General features: G+C 37.0%; 3 protein-coding genes and 2 long non-coding RNA genes across 5 annotated transcripts; 2 read left to right on the top strand and 3 right to left on the bottom strand.

The window, feature by feature from the left end:
* Positions 1–2,286: 2,286 nt before the first annotated feature.
* On the bottom strand, positions 2,287–4,649 carry LOC103927471 (polyphenol oxidase latent form, chloroplastic). The gene is made up of 2 exons (XM_048582351.1): positions 3,871–4,649; positions 2,287–3,644 (listed from the first exon to the last, which is right to left on the bottom strand). The coding sequence occupies exons 1-2, from the start codon at positions 4,625–4,627 to the stop codon at positions 2,599–2,601; spliced, it is 1,803 nt and encodes a 600-aa protein (XP_048438308.1). The 5' UTR covers positions 4,628–4,649; the 3' UTR covers positions 2,287–2,598.
* Positions 4,650–12,673: 8,024 nt separating this feature from the next.
* On the bottom strand, positions 12,674–13,576 carry LOC103944298 (polyphenol oxidase, chloroplastic). The gene has a single exon (XM_018642775.2). The coding sequence runs from the start codon at positions 13,505–13,507 to the stop codon at positions 12,839–12,841; it is 669 nt and encodes a 222-aa protein (XP_018498291.2). The 5' UTR covers positions 13,508–13,576; the 3' UTR covers positions 12,674–12,838.
* Positions 13,577–15,652: 2,076 nt separating this feature from the next.
* On the bottom strand, positions 15,653–18,757 carry LOC103927622. Its single transcript, XR_007257733.1, has 2 exons — positions 16,398–18,757; positions 15,653–16,265 (listed from the first exon to the last, which is right to left on the bottom strand). It is a non-coding gene; the product is annotated as an uncharacterized LOC103927622 (long non-coding RNA).
* A 342-nt stretch (positions 18,758–19,099) lies between these two features.
* LOC103927682 lies at positions 19,100–20,765 on the top strand. Its single transcript, XR_664240.3, has 2 exons — positions 19,100–19,978; positions 20,210–20,765. It is a non-coding gene; the product is annotated as an uncharacterized LOC103927682 (long non-coding RNA).
* Positions 20,766–22,361: 1,596 nt separating this feature from the next.
* LOC103927747 lies at positions 22,362–24,466 on the top strand. Its single transcript, XM_009336720.3, has 3 exons — positions 22,362–22,557; positions 23,661–23,860; positions 24,020–24,466. The coding sequence occupies exons 1-3, from the start codon at positions 22,468–22,470 to the stop codon at positions 24,270–24,272; spliced, it is 543 nt and encodes a 180-aa protein (XP_009334995.1). The 5' UTR covers positions 22,362–22,467; the 3' UTR covers positions 24,273–24,466.
* The last annotated feature ends 1,090 nt before the right edge of the window (positions 24,467–25,556 follow it).

The raw sequence follows: 25,556 nt of genomic DNA, 5'->3' as shown, positions 1-25,556 counted from the left end.
GCTTTTATAAATTGATTTTTAAAAACCCTTTTCTTTTATCTTTATAATTTTTGCTGAATTTATTATTTGATTTTTAATTAAAATTCGTTTTTAATATTATCCACATTTTGAATCACCTTTCTCAATTTCCATTTCAAGTAATTAATTAGGAATTGGTTTTACATAAATTATTTAAGTAGTTGTTGTGAAGAACGACCTTGCATGAACATATATACTACAACTCTTGCAAATATTTTAAAGTGTTTTTATTCCTATCCTACTTTTACATGTGGTAAAAAAACTCTAACATAGTGCATCCCCCTGTCCAGATTATTCAGGACCAGCTGGTCGTTGTTTTTCCATGTTGGAAATTACCTATTTGTGATTCAACAATTTAACAATATTTCCTGCATTCCTAAAAAAAATGAGGAGTACGTACTGCATTCACTGCAGAAGTTTGCAGTACCACCGTGTCTTCAAAGTGTACTAAATGTACTTCAACGGGGTAATATTGGCATTGTACCGAATAAATCCGACTATTTAAACCCTGATCAGCTTAATTTGCCTACACACATCGCCCTTTATTCAATGTATCATCTCTCTCCTCCTCTTCATGGTTATTGGCCTCCTCAATCTTCTGCTAGTTCTGCTCTGTGGTGCTATTTCGAATTGATTCGCTGTCTCCTTATTGAACACATGATGAAGTATTTCCTCGATATATATAGCTAATTAGTATTTCTCAGTAATATTATGTAGGAATGCTGTAATTATTAACAAAAGCTAGCTAGGATGGAAATAGAACTGGCTAGCCTACCTCAAATTGCATTTCATATGGGAAATGATTTCTTTTTCTTTCCATGTTTATTTGTGGCGTTTGGATCAAATTATAAAACAAATGAGAACTAATTAATTAAGGATCAATGTTAAATAGGGATGCACAAGGGAAAAATTAGCGTACAGAAATCATTTGCCAACGTTACAGGTATGCATGTTCTATTCCGTATGTAGTTCCAAGAGAAAATCTTAATAGTGATGCAGTATCATGCTAAATTGCTGAGCTTATGTCCTCGAGGAAGCTCAACTGCTCAAGGAAGTAATTTGTCAATCTTACAGTTTATGTTTGGAACTATAAGTTTGATAAATTGGCTTAACTGACTGGTGTATTTCTTTTCAATCCAAGCTTCCGGGCCTTGAGTAGCATATAATACGGTTCGTGGTGATCATGATTCAGCATATAATACAAGCATACATATGGAAAATTTACTCTACACATACAGGTACACAGTTCATTTATTTTTTGATAATATTGTAACATCCCTAGATACATATATGTTGTTAAAAGAAATTTTCACTCAAGCATATCAGCAAATATGTGAAGGGTACCTAGTTAAGATCAAATTCTACTCCAAGTGAACTAGGAAATATGCATTAATTTATAGTGATGTGCATAGGCTTTTATGGTACCAACAACCAAGATAAGAGACTAGGAGCAAAGCAATAAAAAATTGAAGCATATTGCTTCAATTATTTGCTTTAGTAATGGCCTTTTATCCCTTTCCCAACCTCTCATTTTACCAAACCAGCAATCCATAAATTAAAGGTGCAGCACCTTATTTGGGATAAACTGTGAACTCTTCATTGTGGCATAGCGGATTAGGTCAACCCTCAATCATCCTATACTTCGTCAACAATATTGCTTTGAAAAGTTTACAGGGCACCCTTGTTTCAAACTCATTGCCCCAATCTCATGCTTGGCTGCTGCAATTAACGATCGAAGGATGTTCGGTATAATTAAGAGTTGAGATTGTAAGTGGATTCAATAGTTGGGATTGTTACTTGTACGTGTAAGTGACTGAGGGGTTCAGTTAGGCTGAGTTGTTAGAGAGAGTTGAGATTGTTATGAATGTTAATGTAATTATTAATCTGCAAAATACAAACTTGATCTTCTTCTCTCTGTAAGCAGTTCAATCTTGTTAATGAAAATTCAGGTTTATTGATCCTCACTATATCTCTCTTAATACCGGCTAATGTAAACTTATTCAACAATGTTATTTTTACCGTATGTTTGTATCATTTCTCTAATAGCGATGAGACTCACATGTTTTGGTGAGCTCTACTTCTATTAGAGAGATGGTACAAATATGTAGTAAGTGTAGCATTACTCAAACTTATTATCACTAAGCATGACTAGTTTAGTAAACTACAAATAGTACACTGTGACCTTTTTTGGTAGTACAAAAAAATATTCAGTTAAAGGAAGTAAACTTTAAACAAGAGTAACGATATGAGAGAAAGAGTCAAGAGATATAAACATATTCAAACACATTGACCTTAAATTTTTTTGATAAACCAAACACAATTACGTACGAATTTCCACATGCAAGTAAGGACAGTGGAATATTAATTCAACAAAATCGTACGAAATGTTTGGAAAAGCCAGGAAATACAATCGCATGGCTTCTGATCCAAATCACTGCTGGTACACATCACATTAAATAACACTAGGACAACGCATGCATGCATGCATGCATGAACGCAGGCCATTAATTCTGGAAACACATTAACATACCGACATTTATTTAATTAATTAATCAGGTGCCGGGATACTTAATTAGACGATCAAGAAGAATACTCGATCTTAAACCCACCAACAGTGATAGGCGAGTTGGAAACCCTAGGCACCAACGTCACCAGCACACAGCTATCTTCCTCCACACCCAAATCCTCCAATAAGTCCGTGATCCCCAGTTTCAGATTCGTCTTCGTCTTCGTACCAGTCTTCTGTTTATGCGGCACGTGCACAAAACTCCCGGCAAATTCTGACTTGTCCTTTCGACTCAGCGACTCAGCATCGTCATTAATAAACACATCGAACTTCACCGCCTCGTTGCTTTCAAACTCGATATCCTTGATGATCAGCACCTCCTCCTCGTTGCTCTTCTCCTTCTTGGTCCTCTTCCTCGGCTTTGGCCTCGCTACCTCCACTGTCGTTTTCGAGTCAAACGTTGCAGGGAACTTGGTTGTCAGCTGAGTAGCCGACACCTTGGCTTTGGTTTTGTTCCTCGGCTTACGAGCGGTTGGCTTCGAGAACAGCCATGGAACACTAACAGGCTCGTAAGTATAGCGAAGATCTTTCGCAGGATGGATGCTGTCCCGAACCTTACAGCTCACAAGCTCGGCGTTTTCGTCGTAGAACAGAAACTCAGCATCGAGCCAATCGGTGTCGGTAGGGTCCTTGCGCTTGCCTCCGAGGGTTTTCCAAATGTTCCACATGCGGTCCACGTTGCAATGGTGGGCGTAAAATAGGGGATCCCGACCGGAGGAGTAGAAGTTGCCCATGTCCTCCTTGTTGGGCTGGTCCGGGTCGCCGCACCAGAGATGGATGTTATTGTGGGGATTGTTCTCAATGGTGCCTGCGTAGTTCCCTGTCGTTGTGTCTCCTGCCCTGTATTCGTGGCCGAAAAATAGATCCGGAGTTTTGGCACCGGAAACCATTTGCCGGTACATTATGGCTAGATTCTCATCTATTCTTGTCTGCTCGTCCACGTCATCATCGGTTCCACCGTAGCTGAGGTCCACCAGCACAGGGGGCTGGTGTCCGGCGTTACGGTACTGATCGTAAAGTGGGGAGGTGGTGTCAGTATAAATGTCGGGAATTGGAAAGCCTGCACATCGGTCAAGTATATTGTGAGAAATTGTACATCAGCAAGTATTTTGAATATAATGCATTTTAATTTTATCTAATACTTTGCTACATTATGTTCACCAATATATATGTTTATGTTGTTTGTTATAAAGAAACATATGTTGTAAAAAATTTATCTCTGCACCGAACATTAATAAAGTAACAACATTACTATTTTAAGTTCATGACAACATAATTAAACATACCATCGGGAGAGTCCCAATTCCAGTATGGGAGAGCAAAAGTTGGGTCATCAATGAGCTTGCCAAGGATTCTCTCGTAGAAATACAAGTACATGCGGTGGAAGGGAAAGAAAAGCCAGGAGAAATGGACTTGGATGTCAATGTCCGGAAACCCTACTTGTGGATAAGCACCATTGCAGTAAGCACAGTGAACGTTGGCTTGTTGAACCATACTACGCGGGTCGTCTTCGGGTAAGGCACGCATGAGGGCTTGAGCTTTCTTGAACTTGGCCAAGTACTCGTCCGTGACCAGATGGGCGGCAGGCCTCGTCCGCAGTGGGATAGACCGGTCCGGAGTGAAGGCTTTGATCTTTGTGGAGACCGGTGGACAGCATGCCACAGTTTCACCTCCGGTGGTGATTTCGGCCAGTGTGCACTTGGTTAGGTCAGGTGGGGCCAGCGGGGCGGCGAAGGCCAATGGTTTCTGGGCAAGGGTGGTGGCGCCATAGAGGCCGCCGAGGCCAAGTAGGACATTTCTCCTGTCCAACTTTCCCAATAAATTAGATGATTGCTCTGGTTGGTTCTGTTTCTCATTATTATTAGGGTTTGTGGCTGTGCACGAGATTGATGATCTACGGGAAACGTACTGCTTGCTTTTTCCAGAGAAGGAAAGTTGGGATTTGTTTGGGAGGAACGCGGAGTAGGAATTGGTGGAGATAATCAGAGAAGAGTAAGTGCCCATGGTGGTGGTAGAACCAGTGGGAGAGGGTGCAGTAGCCATGGCTTTGCTGGTGTGCAGCGCTTAACTGTTAGCTCCTGTTTTATAACGGGTAACTGTGGGTCCAAAGTCTGCAAAATTAGATTATTTTTATATTTATTATTTTTTAAAAGGAGTCATGGTTGGGATTAGATTTTTGGATTCTGTATCGTATCATCTCCTCCTATAAATTAATAGAGCTTACATCTTTTATACCATCTCCAAAGTGAGCATAATTTTTCTTTAAATTGAAGTGACAATTAAAGTACTTAATTAAATAAAGACATCAAATTAAGAAGAGTAATGTAGTCCAAATATTTTCATACAACAAATTAAGAAGAGTAATGTAGTCCAAATATTTTCATGATCAATTCATCCAACTCATTACATAAAAAATTATCCTCAAGAAATAAAAAAATTCGAATACAAATGTCATATAGATCTGAAGGTAGACTAAAGTTTATGTATATAAAGCTTTTTCGAACAGACACCCACTTGTCACCACGACTTCTTTTATAAACAGCAAGTTGAAGAAACTCATGATATTTTATTAATATTTTTAATGCAAGGGATGTTCTTATCTACACTAAGGATTTCAACCGTAATTTGAGTAAGTGTTATACTTATATATAAGAATCATGCAATTTCAGTTTGATACCTATAATACTAGTATTACATTGGTGTGAGTTTAATATGTTGGTATAACACTCATGAATATAGTATATTAAACCGAGTTTTGATATATTGAGCTCATGAGTTTAATATATTTGTATCACACTGATTTTTAGCTCATTGTATGAGTATGATTCTTATATGAGTTCGATATATTAGTTTCACACTCACTTTTTTCCAACCTAGTGTAAAAAGCCTAATAAGACATGTGAAAGTTTAAACATAGAATGAAGTTGGTTGAAAGAAAAACCTAACCACCATGTCAATCCAATTACACAAACAAATATATTCTAGGAAAACTTGATATTAGTCCATTTTTGTTAGCCACAATTAGGGTCTAGTCCAATTACATTTTATTATTGAATTAGGTTCGATGACTGTGATTTCACGTCACATCCAAGCATTCTTCCTTGGCGATAGCAAAATGGCACCAGTGTGGCATTCCTAATACTAATCGTTTAATAAAATTATGACCCAATAATATTCATTTCTATTGGACCAATTCATACAATTGTCTATTTTCATCAGCTAGGTCTATGACAGCAGTGCGACTACATGCATGCATGCATATGAATTATCATTATTTCTATGTGTGAATAGCATTACTATTAACAAAGGATCTTGTTTGCATAATTACTTGCATGTAAAGAACCATTTCAACATTCATCCGTAGATGGTGACGTGGTATTATCTAACTATACACATGTTATAATCTAAACCGTATGTTTACTTTATGATCTTTTTTTTCTCTCTTGATTGTTAATTTTAAATGCCAAAGAATTCCTTGTATTTTTTATTTTTCTTTCAAGCAATTTGATCACTTGCTATGTTTAATATGTAATGTTTATGGGTTACCCCATCCAAAGTCCTTTGGATGCGCCAATGTTTGCCATAAAAGACATGTTTTCTATTTCTCTATTCTTTGCGCAATTATGTTTACCGTATTAAAACATCTCACCGTTACTGTTGTTTCAAAAAAAAGTAACAAATTAATATGGCAACTTGATTGAAACAGAACAAGGAAAATTTATACACGATTTTGGTGAGGTCAATAGGACTATAAGTCGGCTCAAAATAGTTCGACCTCATAAAGAGTCTTGTTTGTGTTTTGCTCGTTGAAGCTCGGCTTGTGAAAGAATCAAGCCAAGTTAGTTCAACTCGATCAATAAACAAGCCAAGCTTGAACAATAGCATGTTTAATTTGGCTCGTAAAGTTCGTGAACAACTCAATTTTTTTTACGAAACAGCTCGAAGTAAGCTTGACCTCGGCTTGATCATTTAACTAATATATAACTCTTGTCCAATACATATTTGAAGGCCCAAATCCGACTAATTCAATTAACAAAACAAAAATAAAAACTAAAAAGGATATTTTATACCCTAGAAAAGGATTAGTTAATGGGCTTTTCTATCAATAAAAATAGTAAAATAAGAGTTCAAAAAATAGAAATGAGTATGTTTATCAATGCTTAGATAATAATTTAAACCTCAATTTTCATGTTATTTAGCTTATAAAATTTTATCTATAAATTTAGTCTCACTAGCAATCATAATGCATACTGTCAAAGTTTTATTTGCCGAATTGTGGATTGTTCTTCGTGCTATAGTATCTACTTCAAAACTTTTTAAGTTTGACTTTTGACAAATTTTAGTTTGATTGTTTTTGCGACATTACGTCCTCTGTATTCTTTTAGTTCGAAAGACCCTATAGGAGTGATGGTCTAGCTTTTCACTGGGTTCCAGCCATCAAAAAAGAAAGAAAAAAAAGTTTTATGTTTTCTATCTTAAAGCAGTGTGTTTGAAAATTCTGTGTTGCTTTGTTTAATTATATTTCATATATTATTTTCACATGCATTGGTAAGTTGCCAAAAAAAAAAAAAAAAAAAAAAAAAAACCGAAGCAACTTATTATAAGAAATAGTTTGAAACAGTTTGACTCAGTATCAGACTTGAAATTTTTCAGCGAGCTCGACCTTGGCTCGTATAAGAAGCAAGTCAAGCCTAGGTCAAGTTCAAAAAAAGATTAAACAAGGCAAGCTTAAGCACAATAATATTTAGTTGGACTTGGCTCGTTTATAGCTCTAGAGATCAGTCTAACCATACACGTCATAAGCAAATTAACAAACTTAAGGAAGCTTGTGCATTTGCATCAAACCTCTTTGTAGTTGCAGCTGTGCTAGACCTAGAGCTATTAGGTTACAAAAAAGCGTTTTGTACAAGTTAATTATAATAATTAATTACATCTTAACGACCTAAAGTGGTTTTAATCTTCTTAACCTCGTTTCGTTGTCTTGTATTTAGCTTGAATATGATAAACCATAGTATTGAATAAATGTTGATGAAGAAATGGGTATTCACTTGTATTTTTTTTATCCAAGTGAAGGTAGAAGATAGAAATTTAACGTTTATAAGAGATAGCCCTGGAAATTTAACTAAGAGTACCATTAACAATTCTATCCTTTGTTTCGTGACAAATCAAGTTGATTTGTTAAATTTGTTACAAAAACCCAATTTTGTCACTTTTTGTCTTATATTTCTGTACTTGTTATAATAATAATCTAAACACTCATTCGTACTAACAAAGATTTATGCAACTCAACATGGTTTTAGATAAAACAAAAATGAGAGGAGGGAAACTTAAGAATTTTGTAAATACTTTAACAAAGATTAATACCAAAGTTTCAAATAAAAAGGGTGGGAGGGGGGTACCAGCTGCTCGTTGGATCTATGCTCCATCCGCCCTAGACACTTGTCGAGTATATTGAATTATCCAATCAAGTTAATTTTTAACAATAATTATTAGAGACCTTAATCCGGTAGTTAATGTTAATGGAGGCAGTGATTCACATATTGTTGAGAATGAATCTCACATTGATGAGAGAAGTGACCTCACATGTACTTATAAGTAATTGAGCTACTTTTATCTTGTCAATTAGTTTTACGGTGATGGAGCCTTAACTTGTTTCATGATATCATAGCAAGGTTGTCCCACGTTTGAAGCCCATTGGTCACACGTGCTCCAAGTCACCCGAGTTGTGTTATCCACGCGTTAGAATTGAAAATTCACCACATGTGAGGGGACGTGCTGAGAATGAATTAATCTCACATTGATGAGAGAATGGATCTAGCATCTACTTATAAATAGTTAAGCTACTCTTCATATTGCCAATTAATTATATGATGAATTTCTCGATCAGAGTTATTTATGGAAGATATGGTAAGGTATGGAGTCATCAATGTCATCAATATCATCTCCATCAACTTGAAGCAATAACCCCATATGCAGTATAATCCGTGATCTGGTGTGTGAAGCTGGCAAGTCATAAGTGCCGGGCTCACTATGCAGCATTTATTTATCCATGCCGGACTGGATTAGACTATTAGGTAAAGTCATAAGTATTATGGGCCTCACCTCTCGTATAATATTAATAGCCCTTTTATTTATTTTATTTCTGCACAATTTTTATTTCATTTTTTTTCTCAGAATACAACGATGGGGACTTAGACTAAGTTACATAATAGGTCAAATATAATAATTTTTTTTTAGGATACAAAACGATGTATGCAATGTTCCTCTGGTTTAAGCATGATGGTAATTTACCGTAACTTTAAGTGTATCGAAATATTAATAACGCAGATGAAGGTGATAAAATTATTTCTTTAAATCTCACCTATTCATTTCATATGCACGTAATAAAATGTAATAATTATAATTTTTCTAGTATCTGATTTTATAGAAATAGTATTTGGCTCCTTACATATTACTTGTGTTCGTTTAATCTTTAAATCATTCATTAAAGCGAATGAAGCGAAAGTTGTTGCATAGTACTGATGACGAAGTGCCGAGACCAGCATTCAAGTGGGAAAGATCGCACCAACATGTGGAAGGTAGAAATCTCCATTATAGCATTTAAAGTGGGACGATAGGGTTGGAAACCTGTCACGTTCGCAACAATTAAAAGCAGTCCTTTTTCACGTACAGATTTGGATGAGAAGAGGAGAAGGGAGCCTGAAATGAAAATAAAGTGTCTTGATTTATCATTTACAACTTCCTAGTTTGATTAAAATTGGAAAGTGTTATTCACACATTTATTTTTATTTCTTATATACACTTGTTAAATTTTTTATTATTGATCTTCTTAAATTCATGCAATCACGTGAAAATATCCCACATCGACTGTATTTTTGAGAAAATAAGAGTTTAAATATCCTAACACCACTCCAACGTTACCAAGGCATTTTGTGATAAAACCTCACACTTGACGGATTGTGCAGGTAGTAATTTCCAAGTTGGAGACAACACCGATGTTATTGTGTTATTGGAAGTGAGTCTTTAGCCTGTCTCTGTGATAATTCTGCATGGTATTAGAGCCAGGAAGCAGGCTCGTACTATACTATCACGTGATGGGACCCCACGTGATGTGTGGGTCCCCTTAGCCCCCAACGATGATTGTGGGTCATTTGACCTCGCAAGTAGGGCGAGTCTCCTTCAAATCCACATGGTTGTCGATGTGTGGACCTTCTATGTGTGAATGTGAAGGGGCGGGTTAAAATATCATACATCGACCGTATCTCTTAGAAAATAAGAGTTTAAATATCCTAACCTCACTCCCACTAATACCGAAAACTTTTGTGATAAAACCTCACACCCGACATATTGGGCATGTGGTAATTACTAACTCGGGGACAATATCGATATTGTTGGAAGTAGGTATTTGGTATGTCTCTCTGATAATTCTACAGATCCCAACTCAAAATAAATAAGTGTGTGTGAGAAGTAAAATGAACATCTAAATATCACTACCCTATCTTATGTATTGTATACCCTATATCTATGGTAGCTAATTTTTTGTGTTAACCATATATGAATGGTCGATATTGTTCTTTAAACATTCAGTAATTTGAAATGGCAAAATAGTAATTAAGTTACCACAAATTCTCTTTCATTATACTACGAAAACATAGTCCTCTTATCCAGTTTCCAAAAAAAAAAAAAAATGTAGTCCTCTCATATTTTGCAATGTCTTCAATCATCTGAAGGTAGTTAAGTGATGAATTATCTTGGTGGTTAGGCTTTTCTCTTTAATTCATTGTGCTCGGGTTCAAACTCTCTCCTTCCTCTTAACGTAGCTAGCATTGGATCCACGTGGTTTAATAATGACTTTTTATTTGAGCTAAATATGTTTTACACCATCAATGTTTCGAGTAAGTTTTAAAATCAGCCATGAAATTTTAATTTTTGCCCATTACACCATATTCTTCTGAAAAATTTCAAATGTATACCCTTTGTTAGGATGATTATATGGTCGATTATTAACAATCAAAACATGACTTGTCCTCCAAAGTTCCAAACCCGCTAACCAAAATACAAAAAACAACTCGAGGACATTTTAGGTTAACTCCGCACTTTCAAGTCATTAGTTAATCTTAAATTTCAGGTAGACGGACCACGGGCCTACTTCAACAAGACCGATACTGTCCCTACTTGACCACCTGCTTAATTCGTTAAGTATGGGGTTTTAATGCAAAAAGCCTCGGTGTTAGTTAGAGTGAGGTAATTCTATTTAAATGGATTGTTCTCAAGCCTTATGGCCGATGTGGGACATAAGAATTCTAACACTTTCCCACACGTGAAACCCCATTTTATGGGTCACACGTGGAGTTCCACACATCGGCAATCACATGGAGCCAAGCTGAGGCTCACCCATTTGCGCGGGCCAATGAGGACCCGCCCATTCACGTGGTATCTCTTGGCCTACGTGGAGCCAAGTCGAGGCTCATCTATTCGTGGGGGCCAATAGGGACCCACCTGTTCACGTGGATGTACAGGCCCGTCCCCTAGCTTTGATACCATCTTAAATTTCAGGTAAACGGGCCATGGGCCCACTCCAACAACACCGATACTGTCCCCACTAGACCACTTGCTCAATCTATCAGGTGTGAGGTTTTAATACAAAAGGTCTCGGTATTAGTTATAATAGGGTAATTCTATTTAAATGGTTTGTTCTCAAGCCTTCTAGCCGATGTGGGACAATGGAATTCTAATAGTTTATAGCGGCTTGACCTATCAAAAAGTATAAGGCCTTGTTTGACATGTCGTATAAGACAATCGAATGGTACTAATAATACAAAACTGGTGTTTGATAAGTTTGGTATTAAATAAGCACCGAATTATTTAATCCAGCTCCACCATTTTAATACCCCTCCCACCCGCTTCATTATCCCTTCTGCAACCTTGGTATTATTAGTTAGACTCATGGCAAAGAAAAATCACACTTGCCTTTCCCAAACCTATCCTGCCATCAGCTCTTGCGACCTCCGTTTCTGGGCATCATAATTCGAATATTTGGGTTTGTGGTTTAATTGCTAATTGATTTTGTTGGTGTGTGGAGATTAAATTCAAAACCTAGACCCGAGAACCTCACTCATGGAAACCTACCGTCGCACCTGCTGCTTGACACCATCCAACCACGCTGGTGTAATGGTTGCTCGATTCTTTTTGCATTTGACAACTTTTTTTTTTTTTTTTTATTCTTTTTCCTTTTCATTAATGATTAATTTTTTTTCTCTTAAAAAAATAATATTTCTAAGTTCTCTTATCCGATACAGTACAAACACAGTATAAATAATACAACTATTAGCTAGATACTGTACCAAATGCCTGATTAATTAGTCAGTACTATCCGATAACAAATTATCCTATCCAACTGAAATAATCAGTACAATCCGGACTGACAAACAATACTTAAATCGACTAAATCTCAAATTATTGGAATGTAATTTTTAAAATAAAAAAGAATTAGAACCTCCAGACCCATTTTAAAATTGACTCCAAACCAACCATCTCTGGGTGGAAAGTGTTTCGGCCTTTTCCTTGCTCAGTGATCAAATTGGTGATCTCTGTTGATTAAAGGAAAAATGGTATTCTTGGTCAGGCCCGTTTGATCCAAATAACCGGGCTAGCCCAATATGCCCTGTTAACGGTGTTGGGTTGGGCGGGCGCAAGAATGAAATTTGCTGTAGTAAATGATTTATTTTGGACAATGAGAAATGATGTGTGTGCTATCCACACATTTTTTTTAACTTCTTTTATCCACCTTGTTGACTTTTGTCATCTTTTTTCATTCATCTAATTCGACATTCGAAAATTAGAAGGGTGTGTGAAAAGTAAAAAAAAAGTGTAGATATCACACTCTATAACAATATTTATTTTAATACCAATTTAAATCATTTATGATGTGAGTGGTGGTATTCATATATTTATTTTCATCTCTCACACACTCATCTCAACTTTCAACTGTTAGAGTCGTTGAATCGGATAGATTGAAAAAGATCAATGATAAGATTAACAAGAGTGGATAACGCTACCTTCTGATATTTGTTGTTAATTAGCAAAAGAGAACATAAATACAGAATTCATTAATAAGAGAAAATACAATGCAAACAACTAATTAAATACATAAAAACATAATAAAACTTAGTTCAAGTGCTTTTTTATTTTTGCAAGTCTGCTATTTTGCACGTGAAATCATCTCAGCACACACGAATATCTCTCTGCGCACCCCTACTTCAGACCCTCGATCTTGATCTGACGGACGGTAACGGGCCGTTTGATATTCTTAGGCACCAAGGTAACCTTAATGCTGTCGTCGCCGTCAGCGCCCAAGTCCTCCAGCAAGTCCGTTATCCCAAGGCGGAGGCTCGTCCTCACCTCCTTCCGCTTGTGCGGCAAATACACGAAGCTCCCGGCGAACTCGGCCTTGTCGGGTCGACTCAGCGCGTCCTCGTCGTCGTTCACGTGAACGTCGAACTTCACGGTGTCGCCCGCTACGAACTCGATCCCCTGAATCGCCAGCACCTCCTCTTCCTCTTCCTTTTCCGCCTTGGTCCTCGACTTCTTTGGCCGCGGCACGTTCACGCTGATAACCGAGTCCAGAGTGATCGGGAACTCACTGAGTTCGACGACCCTGTTTGGAGTAGTCTCGGCGGCCGCCGATTCACCGGAATTCCCTGTGATTTCGCTCATCTTTGATCCGCCGTATATTGCTAGCCCTCCGATGAGAAGGTCTCGCCTTGCAAATTGTGGGTTGTTTGACGACGCTTTGGATGCAAAGGAAGGATTGGGATTTCGAAGGAAGGAAATTTGGGAGTGGGTTTTGGAGATGGGGGAGATTGAAGAAGTGGGTCGGCTAGGAATTGGTGTGGAATGCAGGGGCAGTGAGAAAGAAGCCATGGATGATAGCTTGGTTTTAATAATTAATTGTTTTCGCCGACCAAGTGTTTGTAGAAACGTTTGACTAGTTGATGTCGGTAATGGATAGAAAACTGAAATACTTAAAATGGCATCTTTGGTCACTCGTCACGATATTGTTAATTAATTGAATACTTTGCTTATGTCGGTATTGGGGTTTATATAAACTGCAGATATTTTAGAAATAATTCATTGGAACTTTGCGTGCACATAATGTAGTGAAATTATACGTTTATTCGTGCATATGTATATGGATTTTTAACTATCTATGTTTGTGAGACTTACGAGTTATAAAGGGTTAAAATTAGTTTATTTGTGCATACACGTGGATACTATCCATAATACAGAACTCCAATTCTAGATTGTCCAAATCAACACACTAGTGTGTGTCTGACCATTCAAGCTTGTCACTCACAATCAGCGTATTTATGTGTGTGAACTGTTTCTGACTATTCATACTTGTGATTTATGAAAGACACAAATCATAAACATAAAAAAAAAATAGTTATGCACTAATTTTAATCATTCATGCTTGTGAAATCCATAAATTATAAGCAACGAAATCAACATTTATGTGTGCGGGCTAATTTTGACTATTTATATGAAACTTGTAAGTTAATAATTGTTGAAATCAATCTAATAATACGTACATGTGCGATTGATCTTACCACACATTCATAATTAATTTTTTATGTATGGACTGAAAGAATCTCTTGTTTTGTGGCGAGTGGCAACTTCTGAACCACTTATTTGTTGCTTTTAGGTTTCTAGCTTTCTCATTCTGTGATGAAGAGCGAGGACACTCACCAAATCCCACAACAGGAAGCAACGTAAGCCTTCACCGCCACCTTTTTTCTAGACTTAAGAACTTTGTGTTACTTTTTACTCTTTAATGCGTATTAGTATTAATTAATAACGTGACGCATGTGAGTTAAGCATGTAAGTAACGTGTGATAAACTTAAGGAAATTTGGGAGTGAGTTTGAGAGATAGAGAGATTTTTAGTGTGACGGAAATATAGGATAATACATTATATGTTATTATACAAATGATGAAAGATATATGTTAAAAAAATAATAATCAATTATATAAAATATTTTGTGTCTCATTCATGTTCCGAACATAATAAAAAATTTAGGAGGGATTGAAGAAGTGGATCGGTTAGGAATTGGGGTGGAATGCAGGAGCAGTTAAGTGGAAACCCTGGCAGAAAGATTGGTTTTAATACTTAATTTGTCTCGCCGACCAGAAATGTTTGACTAGTCGCCTAGTTGGTGTCGGTAACGTTAACAGAAAAGGAAACAAAGATTACTTAGCTGCAAGGACGAAGAGAGGACTTCTTTTTACATGATTGTGTACTGCTTCCCAACATAATTCAAACTTTCTTGTGGCAACTTCTAGCCCACTAACTGTTGACTAAGTTTCTAGTCTTTTCTCATATTGAAACGAATGATCTGAACAGTGAATTAATGTAATTGTAATGATCTCATTTCTAATTTTTTTTATTAACCGTTCTTACGTCTTATAAGTGATGATGAAAATCACATTCTACGTGCTACTCTAGTGTTCATGGATCCAATGAACACGAGGAAATTCATTTCCTTGTCCGAGCAACCTCTGGCCCCCAAAGCATGCAACTTCTCTTTGAGCTTCCTCCCTTGTTCTCAAGGTCCTGTCAAGTCACAAGATTATGAACCAGTTGTGGTAGGAGTATATTATGACTTAGTTTTATGTTGCGCAACCATGTATCGTCAATGTGATTGCTATATACATTTGCAATCCATACGCTAAGCTGTGGGATGCTCTTCCTCCCCCTTCTCAGTGTCACGAGGAAATATGTGTAGGATTCATCTGTGAAAATAAGGAATGCAAGGAAGAAGACAAGCCGAATAAAAGAAGAAAGTGGTGGTAGTAGCGGTAGTTAAACATTATTCCAGTTTAATGTTGAGTATAGGTACAAGCTTCTGCGGATTTTTTTTCTCAATTTCTAAGACTCCTTCCAGTTCAAAGCAGAGATCTTCTCTTCTGAACTCGTAAACGGACAAGCATGAAGCTTTTGTTTTGATAGCTTGACTCTCGAAGCAGGGGTTGCTTACAAAGGAAAGTTGTACTGGGGAAGCATGTACGGTGGACATATATGGGGCTGGATCCCAACTCCATTAGTGATAACACATCAAGCATCACAAGTAATACCACTGGTGATACGAATGTCAATTGTCGCTTCATTGATATGCCTAAACATGATCAGTTCACTTACACAGCTACAACATTTGAATTCCTAGGTGTGTGTAACAGAGCTAGATGAGGTACGTGTTTGCGAATGTGCCAGTTAGCTCAGAATTGAGGGAATGATCTGACTGTTTGGGAGTTGAAAGATGATGATCAGGTTGACAACTCTGCAGGCAAATGGTGTTTGGCAAGCAGCGCTTCGGTATCCAGAATGGTTGTGCGAAACGCATTGATCAACAAAGTGGGGGTGCTTGCTTTCGACCCAAATAATGAAGATATCTTGTATCTAGACCTCAGTGCACACATTGTCATGTGCAACATTCGTGCAAGAAAGGCGTTCTGGCTATGGAAGTTTCGATCTTCCCACAAATATTTTAATGGTGTTGATAGCGTGTCACGTCATGGTAACCGATCGTCAACTGCTTTCGGTATCCAGAATGGTTGTGCGAAATGCATTGATCAACAAAGTAGGGGTGCTTGCTTTCGACCCAAATAATGAAGATGTCTTGTATCTGTAAGAGTAAACATAGACTTTATGTTAATATACTTAGCCAAGAACACAAGAATTTACCAACTAAATCACAACCAACACATCAAATATGTTTTACATATGCAGATACTGAAGTAATATCTGCAACACATACCTGCAGACTGTTTCACGAAGTCTTTCCCATGTGTGCTGTCAGAAGACAGTAGATGGTGCTATTCCATTAAGCCAACAGGACAAGGGGTTTTCGAGATGCATCATCTTGGGCTTGAAAAACCAATAGAACAAGGCCTTCCCCGAATTGGGAAGTCGGACGTAGCCGGCAATTAAGGATGGTTTTGATGGAGACGAGCCTTGAGAGAATGGCCATGACTGCACCCTCTGGAAGTTGTTGAATTCTGAAAGGACCTCTGGGTTGCTGCCATTCTTCTTTCGTACGGCCGATCGCTGCTCTTTTAATTGCTACTCTCTTTCTTAGCTTGAATAACTTCTTCATGTTTCGCGGCATTGATCACAGGAAAGAGTAGTACTAGACACCATATCATAACTATGTTCAACAGATTAGGATTAAAAGCCTTTGGAGAAATCCACACACAACCTTCTCATCTCTGCAAAACTCAATGCTCTCCAAGTTATCGGTAATTGGAACAATAAAAGCGTGTTTTTGTGAGAGCAGGGCTTGTGGTTTTATACTACAAATCTGGATTACCCTATAATAATCCTACAAGGAATACAAGAACAAATCCTTGTACGAGTTCTATTCTTAAGCTTATCAACACATAGTGTCAATCCAAACCAAAGTCGAATTAACTCTCATAAACATATTAAGACTTCTTTATAGCAATCTGAGACAACAAGGATTATTACCAAACCGTATGAATCACACTCATACTCTAACAGTATCTAGACCTTAGTGCACACATTGTCATGTGCAACATTCGTGCAAGAAAGGCAAGGAAGACTAGTAGGATCACTCCGGTTAATTATGCTGCAATTAGTAACTCCGTGATGGCTGTCTTCCCATACATGCTTTCATGGTGGCCGACACCAGTTACTAGACTCAAACCAGGCTCTAGCACTTCAAATCATGTTGCGGAAGCAGGTAAGAAGAGGAAAGCCAATGACGAAGACACAAAGTGGACAACAAGCAAAGCACAGCAGCAGATTTGTTTATGAGAGCAAGGTACAACTTTCATGCGGACAAATTATTCAAAAGTGGCGCGTTTAGCAGTACTGCTAGCAGTACTATAAAAGGTGGAGGAGAGCAAAAGAGGAGGCCGCACGACGTAAAGGTAGTTCAGCCGGCAGCCCGCAGCCGGCATGGCTACTTGGTCTGAAATTCTGAATCTGGATGATCGATATAGTAGGTATACTACAGTATTTTGATTCTTGATCATCTTCCACAATGTTACGCTACTTACACGAATAATTTACAATAATTTACAAGTGAAGCAAGAAAATTATTGGCATAATGAATACTCATGTTTACCTATATATCAACAAATCAAGATGTATTCAATCCGTGCTCAGTTACAAACTGTTAGAAAAGTTGGAACGGAAATTATAAAATAAAAAACAAAAAACGACCCCATGGTTTATCATATGCGCTCTTAATTATCTAGGCAAAATAGTCGATCTTGATCCGACCAATGATGACAGGCCGCTGGACATTCCTTGGCACCAAAGTTACCTTAATACTGCCATCGTCGTCAGCTCCCAAGTCCTCCAACAAGTCCGTAATCCCAAGATGCAGGCTGGTTTTAACCTTCTCCTGGAACTGTGGCAAGTACACCAAGCTCCCTGCAAACTCGGACTTGTCGGGTAGACTCAGCGAGATCTCGTCCTCGTTCCCATGCACGTCGAACTTGAGAGCCTTATCCGCCACATACTCAATCCCTTCAATCACCAACAGCTCCTCTTCCTCCTCCTTGTCTCACCACCGAGTCCAAAGCTATTGGCAACTTACTACTCTCAACCAAAACTACCTATTGAACAAATGTAGTGCATAATTGCTATATTTTAATCACACACATGATTCAACAAACTAAAAATATGCAATTTAATTAATGCCCATGAGAAAAACAATGTTGAATAATATAACAAAATAGGTTAGAGAAACATGAAAAAAGTTAGAGGCAAATGTTTGACATTTGTTCTTAAGACATTTCACCATCTTCTTTGACACCTCTGCCGCATTTGCTGGCCCTGTTTTGTTATGACTCTCCAAGGCAAGTCCTCCTAGACCAAGGAGAAAGATTTCTCCTATACAATTTTACTCGACAAGTTTGCGGATCACGATTAGGGTTTTGGTCACTATTGATTGTTGTTGCTTTCATGAACCTCTAAGATTTCTAACTACGGAAATCTGGGATTTGTTTGCGAAGATGTGAGGGATTGAAGGGGTGGTGGAGTAGGTGGTAATCATGGTGTTGGAGGATATAGTGGTGGAGGAGAAGCCACAACTTTGTTTCCATTTTGTCAAGAGCTATGTATCCAGATTCATTTCCATTAAATCTACCTAGTTTACAAACTCGGATAGTTGAATTTTAATTAAACTGTTACAATTATTATAACTTTTAAATGTCCATCTTGTTTGTAACTGTTAGATTAAAATTCAACTGCTAAGTCTTAAAGTAGTGAATTTAGTGGAAAAAGGTATGTATAAACAATCGACGTCATTTGGAGTGACTGATTACATTTGCAGCCACACGTTCTATGTTACCATGCTTTAGTCAAGATAAGGACGAGACTTTTATAACAGGCCCTACACTTGTCAAAATCACACCCACTTCAATGATTCATTTACTTTGTGTACAGCACTCTTGCTATGTTAATATGTTCGCTTAAGACATGTAACGGTGGCCTCTTGCATTCGAGTCTTACATGAGCCGAATTTGGTGGATCATAATGTATTGATTTTCTTCGTATTTATCTTTGATGGACGAGTAAAGTTACACGTACGATTATACCAGAAGATTTCTACTTCTTTAGGCTATGGTTTGTAAAAACTTGCATCCTCTAAATTGCTTAATCACTTGTTTTGAACTATTTTTCTAGCAATTAAAAGCATATTATAGCCGTGTTTAAGACGAAATCTAAAAGTGATCTTATATATATAAACCGACCCTAGCTCATACCAGCAAATTGGGCAGATATAAAAAGTTTGAGGTGCCCCAATTTTTAATGGAGTAGGATTCTCTTTCCTCTTTTTTCCCTCCTCTTTTCTCTCCTCTTATTTGAACGGTCACAGTTAAGCCACGTCAACATCTTATATTAATTTTTTATAGAAAGAGAAAAATGAAATAAAGAATGTGAGAGAAAGAGATGAAAGATGATGAAAAGAAAAGGGAGAGAATCCTAATTCATTTTTAACATGATTATGTTTCATCAAAGTTATGCTGCCCCAACTCTTCTGTGGAAAGTATTCAGTTTGTTGAATCTTGATGCAAACGCGATTTCATTTGTTGCCATTTTGTTCTTTTATTTTCCCACTCGTACTACATTGCACTGCACGACAATTTGTACTACATCTTGCGCGTATACCTGTACTAAATTCCAGTACTCCAACAACCTGGCTTATTTTCCTGTACTGGATTTTGGTACTCGAACCTTGGTTATTATTGATTCAGAAATATATATACGTGTGTGTATATGGATCATCAGTATATGGATAGTTGCAGCAGAAATCTTTCAGTTTAACAGGAGAATCACACAGACGCTCCTCTACTTCAACTTCAAGTAAGTTTTGCAATCTCTCTTTTCACCCTCTTGTTTTCTCATTCTTCACGCAATTCGATCCTTGTTTGATTTACTCAATTCAATTTCTAAAAAAAAAGAGAGTAGTGCATAAGAGAAAAGTTCACACTCCCGTTTTCTCCTTATGTATGCACTTTTTTGTTTCCGTCATATGATTCTTCTTTGATTATATATGAAACTATTGCCGTCGTTAATTTGAGCATTTGTGGTCAGGAATTGGAGGCGATGCAGTCCATTCTTATGGAGTGAGTTCATCTTTACTGTTCGATCTAATGAATCTATATGAATTTATGGCATCCACAATTGGCACCAAATTCATCACCAGAGTGCTACCTTTCTCACCTTCAGCTTCGAAGTCTTCCAACAAGTCCCTTGTCCTTGACCTCATGCTACTACTTCGATCTCGTTTCTTTTGTTAGTTATATGCAGGCCATGCATAAACAAAACCGGGCCGGCCATTTTTCATACCTTGGCACCAAAGTCACCACCCGACTGTTATCGTATTCAATTCATCCTCCAACAAGTCCGTGATCTCTATGCGCAATCTCTTAATTTATGATAAAATCAACAAAGAAATGCTATGAAAAGAAAGTAGTTTGCGGATAGAGATAACGAACTTGTCGTAGGATGAGCTGAAGATGATAACAGTCTGGTGGTTACTTTGGTGCCAAGGCATACAAGATGGTCACCTTATTTTACTTTTTTTCAAAAATCAAAGATCTTATGTAACAAATTAACTAAAAATGCAAATAGTTGATTTATTTACTCACTTTCTAATGTTCCTCTGATATATATTGTGAAAAATATTTGTGTGTATATTAAAATGTATCAGCATCATCTTATGGCAACATCAGCCAATAATAAGGTTTTTCAATCGTATAAGAAACCATCTACAATCAAGACAAAGTTGGCAATGATAATGATTTAATCCATAACATTAGGATAACTATCAACGCAATTAAAGGTCTTTGCCAGTTCGCTTGTAACATCTTGTTTTTTTCGAACTAGTAAACGTTGACAGATAGTTTCCATTACAATTGACTTCATGGTAAAAGTAAATGTCAAAATAGATTCAGCTAGCAACCAAATGGACCAGCACATCACTTGTCAAAAAACGATAGTGCTATTCACACTATTTTTTTACTTTTTATACATCTTTGTAATTTTTTGTCATTGATATTTTTTAATTTATTCTGTTTGATGACCGAAATTTAGAAGATATGTGAAAAGTAAAAATAAGTGTTTAGATATAACTACTTATATAATTTAAAAAAAAAAAAAAAAAAAAAAACCTTGCTCTCCGGTCCTACAATTTAGTGTTAAGCGTGATAAGGATTTTGTGATATACTTGGCAATAAAATCTTTTTTATTTAGGAAAACTAATGAAAATGGTTTGAAAACTTTGAGTTTTAACGATAAGGACAAAATAAAAGGTAAAGTAAATAGTACAAGAATTAACTTTTTAGTGTAAAAATATGATTTTTTTATTAAAATAAACAATACTGGTAACTTTTCATTAATGTGCCCTTTTTATTTTGCATTTTTGGTCAAACTAGCAAGATTGCCAAGTACGACAACGTTTTAACGTCGCCGTCCAAACTCAAAGCTAACGTCGAATTGTAAAAGCACAATTCACTTATCAGAAAATCATAAATTATATTATTTTAACAGCATGTCAATTTCTTATTAACTAAAAATATTGATATCCACGCATTATTAACTAAACACGATGAATTTGAGTAGCCGGATTCAAAAGTTTCACCTTTGTAAGAGAATCTAGAATTCCCTTTATTTGCTCGGGAGGGGCGAAGGTTATTAATTTTGGTTTTGTTAATAATATTTGAGCTGCTTTTCACCCTTTACATGTTCTCTTCACCATTAAGTAAATAAATAAAAGTTTAAAAGAAAAAGTCACACTTATAAAATATAAAAGAAGGAAAATGTTATTCACAATTTTAATTTTACTTTTCACATTTTTATTAATCTTTTTTCGGTTTGTTCAATTTGATGGTCGAGAATCGAGAGCTAACGTTTAGATAGCACGGTTAGCATTATCGAAAAAAAGAAAAGACAAAGGTAAAAAAAAAAAGATGAGAAAAACTAATGAAAATGACTTGAAAACTTTGAGTTTTAACGATAAAGACAAAATAAAGGATAAAGTGAATAGTATGATGATTAATTTCTTAGTATAAAAATATGATTTTTCGTTAAAATAAACAATATCGAGAATTTTTCGTTGAAGTTCTTCAAAAAAAGTTCGGCGCTTTTAACTTTTACTTGGAGTAGCGCGTGCCTTTTGTGCGAGTGGGTATCGACTCATGATTTTCAACAACGTTATTTATTTAATCTGTTTGATTGTAACAGCAAACACTTTTTTATCTTCTTTTTCGTGTCTGTCTGTCTGTCTCTGCGATTTGTGTTGGGGTTTTAGACGAAATTCGAGTTCGAGAGAAAGCGAGGGGTTTTGTGGGATGGCTTCAACGCTGCTTTTGGTTGTCGTTTTTGTGTTCGATCTGGTTGCTTTTGCGCTCGCTGTTGCCGCTGAGCAGCGAAGGTCCACTGTAAGTGTGTGTGTGTGTCTCTCTCTCTCTCTTTTTCTCTCCTTTTTGTGAGGACTAATATCATATGATTCTTAACTTAGAGTTCTTCAAGTTTTGATCTTTTTTATTTATATGTACTTTCCACCAATTTTTTTTAGAATTAGAGATTTATGAGAGCAATATATACTTATTTCGCCTTCAGACATAAGTAGTCGATTTATTACTATTTAAAAAAAATTAGTGTGAAATATGAAACAGAGTTTTTAAAGCAAAATAACGATTGATTAGATTTATTAGAAAACCTTACAAAAATCCATAAATTAGTGTGTAAATTTTATTTAATTATTGGTGAGGACATAATTTTTCTGTGGAGATTAAACCAATAATACTGCCTTTGAATGGCTATTTAGTTTGGGTGGTGCTATTAACCCATCAATTTCTACCACTCACCCACCTCTTATTAATTTCTGTCATTTTATCTTTTTCAATTCATTTGATTTAAGGATCGAAAATTAGAAGCCGAGTGGTAAAAGTAAGAAGGATGTGTGGGTAGCACCACCCTTTAGTTTATTATTAGACCGTAGGTTTAATTCTTGGCGTTTTTCAAACGAAAAAGTCCAAACCGTAGGGCGTATTTTCTTTTGTTCAATATTTTGTATGCTGATAAACCACTGTTAGAATACAAAAGTAGGGTCAGCGTATTTTCTTTTGTTCAATATTTTGTATGCTGATAAACCACTGTTAGAATACAAAAGTAGGGTTTATCAGATTTATTAGATGTGAATTTTGCTTGGAAAGGCAACAATTTTCAAGATTGTTAGTCAACATAACATTGATAGATCAAGCAAGATGAGAGGGGTAAACCTGTCTGGCAGGAATTTTGAGTTGACACTTGAGATTCACCCTCAAATTCTTGATATTAAAAATCTCAAAAGCCGAAGGGGAGGGGTGTGTGTGTCACTGACGTTCTACACGAGTCGCAGGGACAGTTCCATTTCTAATTTTTGAATTTGACGTTAACTGGAACGAGGAGGAACACACACTAATAGCTTAAGTTATTAGAATCAGTGGTTTCTTCTACAATTAGATACATTGTTACTTTATCTATTATCTCTCCCTTGCAGGCCAAGGTTCAAACTGAAGCAAATTCGACCTATTGTGTATATGATTCTGACATTGCAACTGGCTTAGGTGTGGGATCATTTCTGTTCTTATTGGCAAGTCAAGCTCTGATAATGGTGGCAAGTCGATGCTTGTGCTGTGGAAGGGCTTTGAGACCCAGCGGTTCTCGATCGTGGGCGATTACGCTCTTCATTACCAGCTGGTATGTGCTCCTCATATAATCCGGGCATTCTCAGATATTATAGTTGTTAACACTGGTTGATTATATAAGGTCAATATCGTGTGTTGTCGAAAGATATGTGCTATTCTTATATTTCAATTTCAGACTTCAGATTGACTGGTTTCACATTGAAAACTTCAGGGTGCTTTTTGTCATTGCTGAGGCATGCCTTCTCGCGGGTTCAGTGAGAAATGCGTACCACACAAAGTACAGTACTTCGTTTATGGACGACCTTTCATGTGAGACATTGAGGAAAGGAATCTTCGGAGCTGGGGCTGCATTTGTCGTCCTCACAGGCATATTCTCGGAGCTGTACTATGTTAGCTATTCCAGGGCTAACGAATCCCCGGCTCCCTATAGCAGAGACGCTGGTGTGAGGATGCAGAACCTTTAGAACCGAAACCAGTTGGAGGGAAGTGAGAGTGATCTTGTATCGTCACATGCAATTGGTTGACTAGTAACTGACGTGCCTATCTTATGAGTATGGACTAACTTAACAGGACATATGATTGAATATTTGAAATGCTCATGATTTATGTATGTTTCGAATATTCGTGATTTATGTATGATATTTGGGGTTTTATGTTTCGTGTAATGTAATTTGAAGTTCAATTACCACGAGGCTTGTTCGGTGGATGGAACTGGATGAGATTGGAATCGAGTCCAAGTCAGTCTCGTAGAGAGTCTCACTCCCTTGGTACATTGGATCGTTGTCCAGTTTAACAAGTCCAGTTCCAGTTCCAGCGTTTATAAGCTCGCCAAACAACGGCCAAGACAATAGCCTGCTAGCCCGCCTAGACGGCTGACGGGTAGCCATAACTGAGTTTCCGTTCTAGATCATTGATCCTGGAAAAGTGCCGCTCCACGCATCCATTTTCCGTTCGAAAATGGGTAGTCCGTTCGTTCCAACCGAGCCCCCAAACTAATATCTGGCATATGTCCGGTGCCTCAGCCCATGCCTCGATTGTTTTGCTTACTCGCTTTACTGCTCTAGCATTGGACTGGTGCTTTTGAGACATCCATCGATTACAATTTGCTTCAAGGTCCTAATTTTTAACTCATGGATCTGAGGAAAACGTAGGCTTGAAGCATCTAAAATATGATTTATTTTTAATAAAAAGAAAACAAAAATGTCTCACAATTGTGGCCCCAAAATGGACATCCTGAATCCCTAGTCTTTAGAACTGGAGTGAGAGGATGAAAATAGGGATTGAGATCATCTCATTCTCTGCAGCCGACAAACTCAACAATTTGGATCATTCAATTTAAATCATGCTGCCCACCTCACACACAAAATCACGCCTTCATTTCTCTCCAACTCTCTCATCTATCTCTCTCTTGAATGGTCTGAATTACAAGATTTAGTGGCTCCAGAGGGTGAGATCCAGAGAGGGTCTCAATCCTGAGAATAGGGCCACTTTGAGACAAGTTGGATTTGGGCTCAATCTAAGAAATTTACGAAGGATCAAATACACAACACTAGAATGGGGAAAATAATATTAAATATGAAATGGGTTGTGAATTTTTCACTTGTTTTCTTCTCGTGTCGTACACTTCTTCCTGTGTTCTTTGATTCTCTTTTAATTCATTTGATCCAGATACAACGCGAAATACTTCACTATAATTAAGAACATTAAAAAACAAGTTGTTAAGAATTTAATTACTTTACAACCCAAAA

Source organism: the organism of the source record quoted next, unplaced genomic scaffold (assembly GCF_019419815.1).
Source record: "Pyrus x bretschneideri cultivar Hongxiangsu unplaced genomic scaffold, Pyrus_bretschneideri_v1 Contig19, whole genome shotgun sequence".
NCBI classification, from domain to species: Eukaryota; Viridiplantae; Streptophyta; class Magnoliopsida; order Rosales; family Rosaceae; genus Pyrus; species Pyrus x bretschneideri.
This window is presented reverse-complemented; position numbering and strand designations above follow the sequence as displayed.